The following is a 7,994-nucleotide window of genomic DNA, read 5'->3' as shown; positions in this document are numbered from 1 at the left end:
TGGTTTCTCTGTGTAGCCCTGGCTGTCCTGGAACTCACTTTGTAGACCAGGCTGGCCTTGAACTCAGAAATCTGCCTGCCTCTGCCTCCCAAGTGCCGGGATTAAAGGCGTGCGCCAGCACGCCTGGCTCGCTCTGGTCTTTTCTTGAGAATGTACTGGAAGTCAGAACCTTCCAGGGGTTGCATTGTGCATTCTGAGCTGTGAGGATGTCCCTGCTCCTTTACTATGAAATTCACAGCTCAGTCTATTTATAGTCTGTTTCTCTTTTAGCGAAGATCTTGGAAAGGATGTTGAATTTGAGGTAGTTGGTGACACTCCTGAAAAAGTGGGGCCAAAACAAGCTGAAGATGCTGCCAAAAGCATTGCCAATGGCAGCGATGATGGTGCCCAGCCTTCCACCTCCACAGGTGAGTCACCTCCATGCCAGAGGACTTGAATAAGCTGGTACTCTGATGGACACTGAGTCTAAAATACCAAGGCTGAGTTAGTTTGGAATTGATTGTATAATGGGGCTTTGAGTTTTATGAATCATGAAGACCTTTACGACCTCTGGGGTATTCCTAGAGGGATTGGGAGCGGTTTTCTGAATCTCCACAGCAAGCTGTGGGCTAAATTCCTGGTCCATGGTCTGTTCTGCTTAAGCTGCCTACTTAAGCTGTTTATTTGGAAGCCATAAACTATGCATCTGGCTCTTTGAGCAGGTGCTTCCAAGGTGGATATGGGCTTCCAGGAAGGCAGGTGCCTAAGTAAAGCCCACCTGAGAATGTTCCCGGAGGTCCTGCTGACTCCTGGTACCTTTCAGATACCCGACCTTTTGCTGCTCCGTTTTGGGCCAGTGTTTCCCCTGAGTCCCTCTCTGTTTTGTGCAGGAACTGAAGGTTAACTGTAACCATTTCTAACTTCTCTTTCCCCTATGTGAGCACTTTTGGAGTTCTTTAGAATGTTTGCTCTGGTCTGTAGCATCCTCTGAGAATTTAGGGGTAAACTTTGAGGCTGTAGAAGTGGCCCTCTTGGGCTGGTTTGTTCTCTCTCCCCACAACAGGAGCATTGCCTGTAAGACCAAAGTTCTTAACTCCTATTGTGAAACAAATGCTGACCCTCTACCGTGGGCAGGTTTTGAAGGCTATAGGGGGAAGGTGTGGTCCTGTTTTAAGTTTGCACATGGAGACACACTATCTTTGGGGATAGGGTTAAAGTGCACAAATGTGGGGGTCTCTGCTGTGACTATAGGGAGCCCATCTCTGTCCCTCTGGTTCCTTTCTGGAAGTGGGATAATAATGTTATCTTCTTTATAGGGATGATTAGATGAGTTTGTGCAGTGCTCAGAGCAGTCCCTGGCGGTTGTAAGTGGCTTGTTGCTGTTGCTGCTCTTTCCTCTATTAGGGTGCCCCTCCTCTTCTCAGTGGGGACTCTCTCAGGAGGCATGATGATGCATTTGAATTATATGCTAGTCATTATTTTCTGTTTTGCTTGAAAAAAATAGGTAATTGCCCTGGGTCAGTTCAGCTCCCCAGTTACAACCTTCTCCTAAGAGTAGATGTGCTTGGTACAGCAAACACCAGACAGCTTCCCAGAGGGTGGCCAGGGCGGGGGTCTTGGATTCTGCTGCGTGAGGCCTTGGTGAGCCATAGACATCTCCCTCACATCACTGTTCTTTGCTTTGTTTTCCAAAATAAGCACAAGAGCAAGATGATGTGCTCATAGTTGATTCAGATGAAGAAGGCCCTTCAAATAGCACCGACGGCAGCGGGGATGACAAGGCCCGAAAGCGGAAACTGGAAGAGAATGAGGGTGCCAGTACCAAGAAGTGCCGCTTGGAGCAGACCGAAGATCTAGATGACATCATAGCGTTAGACTGAGCAAGCTCCTGCCCTTGGTCTGGTCGGAACCGAAAGTTAGATCCTTTGTTGCAGAGGGAAAGCCCAGACTGCGGTGGCTTTGGTGGTTCCGTTCCTGTGAAAGCATTCATTTGCTGAGACTGTTCGAGACTGTTGCTGTATTGAAGTAGGAGTAGAATTTGCGACCCTTTGAGCAAAGCTGGGTGATGAGCTGAAAGAACGTGAGCGTGCATGTTGCCTTCCCTGTAAATAGCCTTAGCTATCATTTCCTAGTGGAAAACACTGTGGGGTAGGAACGCTGCAACCTGGGTATAAATATTATGCCTTTATTTTTGGCTAGAGAAGAGTTATTTTTAGCCTAGATCTAACCATTTTCATACTCTTACCTGAAAGATTCACAGAAGTGTCAAGTGCTATGCATTGAAACTCGTTTTTTAAATGTTACCTGGCACTGTGTATATTAATGTAAAACAATGTTAATTTACCCAGATTTTCAGTTTGTACTGCCTGGTATGTCTGTGTAAGAAGCCAATTTTTGTGTATTTGTTACAGTTTCAAGTTATTTATATTTGATGTTTTGTAAACTCAAACAACAAATATACTGTACTTATGGACCAAATAAATGATGTCTGCATACTTACCTGCTTCTGTTGCCCTAGTGGGTTTGTGTCTGCCACACGCTGAGTGTTAGCTCTGGGCTGTGGAGCTGCAAGGTTGGTAAAGTGCTTGCCATGCATGTATGGGAGTCTGAGTTTGATCTCTAGCTCCCAGGTTAAAAAAAACAAGCTGGGCACATCACTGCCAGCACTGGAGAGGCAGACAAGGAAGTTCTGAGGCTCACTGGCCAGCCTAGCCTACTCTGCAGGCTCCAGGCCAGTAAGTGACCCTGTCTCACAAAACAAGATAGATGTCTTCTGAGAAATACCACGCAGAGTTGGCCTTCGGACACATACAGGTAACAGAAGTCTTCCTTCCCCTGGGTGCCATTGCACACACCAAGGAAGAAGACCGCATATCCAGCAGCTTACAACCACCTGCCACTTCAGCTCCAGGGGAGCTGACACCCCTTCTGGCCCCTGAAGGCGTGTGCACTATACACACATAACTTAAAAAGATTTAAAGATAAAGAATTCAGGATCATAATCAGTTTATGGTGATTCTGAAGACAGCATGATACCATCTCCAAAAACCCAACCAATGGGCTGGAGAGATGGCTCAGGGGGTAAGTACTGACTGCTCTTCTGAAGGTCTTAAGCCCAAATCCCAGCAACCACATGGTGGTTCATTTACAACCATCTGTAATGAGATCTGATGCCCTCTTCTGGTGTGTCTGAAGACAACTACAGTGTGCTTAAACCTTTGGGGCGAGAGAGATGAAAAAGTATCTGAAGACAGCTACAGTGTACTTACGTATAATAAATAAATCTTAAAAAAAAAACACCCAACCAGCAACGGTACCTCTGGGGTGGAGCCAGTGCTTGGGAGGTGTGGGAGAGGCCATGGGTTTGATAACATCAGCACTTTACCACAAAAGTAGTACAGATTTAAAATTAGATTGGCAGTGTGGCTCTGGGTGATGGTGCTGGTCAGAAGCCTGACAAAGTGAGGTCAGTCCCAGGACCTACATGTTAGGAGAGAATCAGTGTCTCTACTTTGTCCTCTGACCTCCACACATGATCTTTGCCAGCTCCTGTAACTTAAGTTTTGGAGATGACTGGCCCTATATGGGTTCCTTTGCAGTGTGCATTGTTCATGGCCCAGATGGAGCCACGGTCAACCTCTTCCGCTCTCTGGGTCTCCACTCCTGAGAATACCTGTATTACCATACAGTACACAAAATTATCAATCATGCTTTTAAAAACACCAAGGGGACTTCAGAGGTGGCTCAGTAGCTAAAGGGCCAGAATTTGGAACCCCCAGAATTCATCTAAATACCAGGTAGGCATAGCTGCCAACTTGTAATTTCATCCTGGGAAGGCCAGCTGTCAAACGGTGTGGAGCTAGCAAGATGGCTCAGCAATTAAGAGTATTGAACTGCTCTCGTGTACAACACACACTCAGACACATACATGCATAATTAAAAGTGAAACATGGGCCAGGGAGATGGCTCAGCAATTAAGAGCATTGATAGCTCTTTCGGAGGACCTGAGTTTGATTGCCAGGAAATTCCAACTCCAGTGTCTCCCAACTCCAGTTCCAGGGGATCCAACATATCTGTGATCTGCTCGTACCAGCAGGCATAATAGTCATAAAATAATAATAAGCCGAGTGCTTATAATCCTTGCCTTAGTCTCCCAAGAACTGGGGTTACAGACCTGTGTCTGATGACACTCAAGATCTTAAAATATATCTTAATTTTTTGGATACAATGGCATATGCCTTTAATCTCAGCTTTTTTGGTGGTTTGATTTGGTTTTGGATTTTTGTGACAGGATCTGTCCTGGAATGTACTATGTAGACCAGGCTGGCTTCGAACTCACTGCCTCCCGAGTTCTGAGATTAAAGGTACACACCACCATGCCCAGTTTATAAATTCATTTTTAGCACCTTTATTCACATGTGTATGTATGAAGAGAGAATGTCCTGTGTGCTGGAACCTGTTGCGTCACGCAGAGGATATCAATCCTTTGTAGCTGGAGTTACAGCAAGCCAGAGCCACCCAACATGGCTGCTGGGTTTATGTTCTTCAGCAATCAATGAGCCTTCTCTCAACACTCTCCTGGGCTTTGATTTTAAAAGCCCAGTTGTTTAAAGACTTTAAGGTTTGTCATCTCTGGAAGCATATTGTCTTGACCCAACAGGTGTTGGGAAAGATATTCCTAGTGGGGATGGTGGCGCACACCTTTAATCCCAGCACTTGAGAGGCAGTGGCAGCCTGATCCCTGAGTTCCAGAACATCCAGAGCTACACAGAGAAATTCTTTCTTGGGGATGGGAGGGAAGAAAAAGAACATTCCCTATGTTATGTCACCCAAAGAGACACATGAGCAAATCAGAAGTAATTTAGTGATTGGCTTTTCCAAAAGAGTCCACAGAGACCTAACCTAGGCAGGCAAGCATTCAGCCAAAAGTTCATGTAGTTCTTATTCGACTTTAGGGTTTCGTCGGTGGGGACAAGATCTTACTCTCAAACTTGATGGCTATTCACACTAATTCCTATGGCTACAAAGGGGGCTAGATAGAGTCCGGCCTCAGGAACATCTGTCACGAGGTCAGGGGTCGGCAAACGGGACAAGTTGCACAGGATGGAAGAGGTTTTTGGAACACTGGTCCTTGGCAAGCATTGTTTTTTTAAAAAGATGTTTTTAGCCAGGCATAGGCACACACCTATAATCCCAGTACTGGAGAGGAATAGTTCAGGTGATGTCTGTGAGTTCCATGCCAGGCTGATCCAAATAGTGACATCCAGGATGCATAGAGCTACATTACAGACACCCTATCTTATTTTTTTTAAGTAACAACAACGATTCATTTTATGTGTATGTATGTGTGTGCACCATGTAAATGCCACAGAGGCCAGAGGCAGACAGTTGTTAGCTGACATGTGGTGCTGGAAATGGAACCTGTGTCCTCAAGAAGTGTGGTTAACTGTTGAGTCATCTCTGCAGCACCTTTTATCCATCCATCCATCCATCCATCCATCCATCCATCCATCCATCCATCCATCCATCTTCATCTATCTATCTATCTATCTATCTATCTATCTATCTATCTATCTATCTATCTATCTAGGTTTTCTGAGTCAGGGTTTCTTTGTGTATCGCTGGCTGTTCTAGAAACTAGTTCTGTAGACCAGGTTAGCCTTGAACTCTTAGAGATCCATTTACTCTGCCTCTCAAGTGATGGGGCTACAAGTGTTTACTACCAGGCCTGGTCTTTTTATGTGTTTTTAAAGACAGCACTTCACTTCATAGTTCAAGCTAGCATTAAACTTGCTGGTGAACTGGGAAGACAATTCTGTGGGTAAGGCGCTTGCTGTGCGAGCATCAGGGCCTGGTCTGGGTCTCTTGAACCCACATGAATCTGGGCACAGTCACAAATCTGCAATCTGTGTCACTATGTTGTCCTATGGCTTTAATACACATGCATAACCAAACATACACAGATGAAAATATTTTTTTTAAAGATTTATTTTTAATGAAGTGCATGTGCCTGTGTGTGTGGGATTCTGCACATGAGGGAACCTGAGGTAAGGTGCAGGCACTGTATTCACTGGGGTCTGGGTTACAGGCAATTGTCAGTCTTGGCTGCTGGGAACCTATCTGGTGCCCTCTGCAAGAGCAGGATACATTCTTTAGCCAACATCTCCCCAGTCTCAAAGAAAATTATATTACTTTAAAAAAAATGTGTTTTGTATGTGACTGGAGAGATGGCTCAGTGCTTAATTAAGAGCACTGGCTAAGAGCACTGTTTAAGTTAAGAGTGCCAGCTGCTCTGGTAGAGGACCTGGGTTTGGTTTCTCGTACCCATGTAGTGACTCAGGACCTTCTGTAACTCCAGTTCCAGGGGATCTGATACCTTCTGACTGCCACTGCTTCCATGCACACATGGGGTATATGTGCAGATGAACTCTCATACATATAAAAAATGTAAAAAATATTGTGTTTATGCGTGTGTGTGTGTGTGCGTATGTGTACATGCACATGCCAAGCACTTGAGTGGAGGTCAGAGGGTAAGTGACCTCTTAGCATTTTAAAGCAGAATTCCAGAGGTCCAGAATTCTCCATTTGGCTGTTTTTAGGGAGGATATATTTAGAGAAGTATTTTTATAGATTACTTTTTTTTTAAACTGGGAATTTGCTTCTTGAATTCTACACATAGATGGAACATTTTCCTCCTGTATTCAATTCAACAGGACAAATCCCAGCTCAAAGCTTATTTGGGACATTTAGCTGCTGTCACCAAAGACAACAAATATGACTGAACTTGGTAATACATCCCTTTAATCCTACACCTGAGAGGCAAAGATAGGTGGATCATCTGCTCAGTCAGTGTTACCTACATAGAGTTTGAGGCCAGCCCGAGCTGAAAAGAAAGAGGGAGGGAGGGAGAGAGGGAGGGAGGAAGAGAGGGAGAGAGGGAGAGAGGGAGGGAGGGAGAGAGGGAGAGAGGGAGAAGAAGAGGGAGGGGAGGAGAGAGAGAGGGAGGGAAGGAGGGAAAAAGAAAATCAACCAAGTAGAACTATAGGGCCCCAGTTCTGTTTAGTTATATTCTGAACACAATTGCTGTTCCATAAAGTAACATTTTAAGAAGTGTTGCTAGGAGCTGGGCGGTGGCTGCACACGCCTTTAATCCCAGCACTTAGGAGGCAGGGGAAGGCAGATTTCTGGGTTCGAGGCCAGCCTGGTCTACAGAGTAAGTTCCAGGACGGCCAAGGCTATACAGAGAAACCCTGTCTTGAAAAAAACCAAAAAAAAAATTTTTTTTGATCTGTTAATACCCTAAATATTCTCATATCTTAATACCCTTAAAGTCCCATAAATATATATAGCATTGTGGTGCATGTCTTTAACCCCAGTACTGGGGAGACAGAGGCAGGTAGATCTCTGTGAGTTCAAGGCCAGCCTGGTCCAGGACAGCCAGGCTGTACAGAGAAACGCTGCTGCAAATGAAAACCCACCTCTTTATTTTATGTGTATGGCTGTTTGGCTTGTATGTATGACAGTGCACCATATGCCTGCCTGGGGTCCATAGAGGCCACAAGAATCTGTCAATTTTCTGGGAGCCAGAGTTACAGACAGTTGTGAGCTGCAGTGGGAACCCGGTCCTTCACAAGAGCAGCAAGTACTTTTAACTGCTGAGCCAGCTCTCCAACCCCATAAAATAACTTCTGTTCTTATGAAGACACATCAAAGGGAGAAGACGTAAACTAGTAGAAAGTATTTGTAAAAAAATGGTACACTGGTATTGAAAATATGTAACAAACTCTTGTAAGTCATTAGAATAAAATGATTATTAAAGGTGTGAGTCACCATGACCCACTTGGTTTCTGTAAATAATGTGTACACTCTCACACTAGCTCATTTGTGGTACTGAGGGATCCAACTAGTCTTTCACATCTATCTATCTATCTATCTATCTGTCTGTCTGTCTGTCTGTCTATCTATCTATCTATCTATCTATCTATCTATCTATCTATCTATCTATCTATCTATCT

The 7,994-nt window shown here is 44.7% G+C and overlaps 1 protein-coding gene across 1 annotated transcript in view; it reads left to right on the top strand.

Moving 5' to 3' along the window:
* Window positions 1-2,474, top strand: part of Uba2 (ubiquitin like modifier activating enzyme 2) — a 24,588-nt gene extending 22,114 nt beyond the window's left edge. The window contains exons 16-17 of the mRNA XM_021187062.1: window positions 271-407; window positions 1,678-2,474. Coding sequence (XP_021042721.1) covers window positions 271-407; window positions 1,678-1,859 — 319 coding nt within the window. The 3' untranslated portion in view covers window positions 1,860-2,474. The remainder of the gene's footprint in view (window positions 1-270; window positions 408-1,677) is intronic.
* Window positions 2,475-7,994: the final 5,520 nt, after the last annotated feature.

Source organism: Mus pahari, chromosome 1 (assembly GCF_900095145.1).
Source record: "Mus pahari chromosome 1, PAHARI_EIJ_v1.1, whole genome shotgun sequence".
Lineage (NCBI taxonomy): Eukaryota > Metazoa > Chordata > Mammalia > Rodentia > Muridae > Mus > Mus pahari.
Note: the sequence above shows the minus strand (reverse complement) of the source record. Positions and strands in the feature narration are given on the sequence as shown.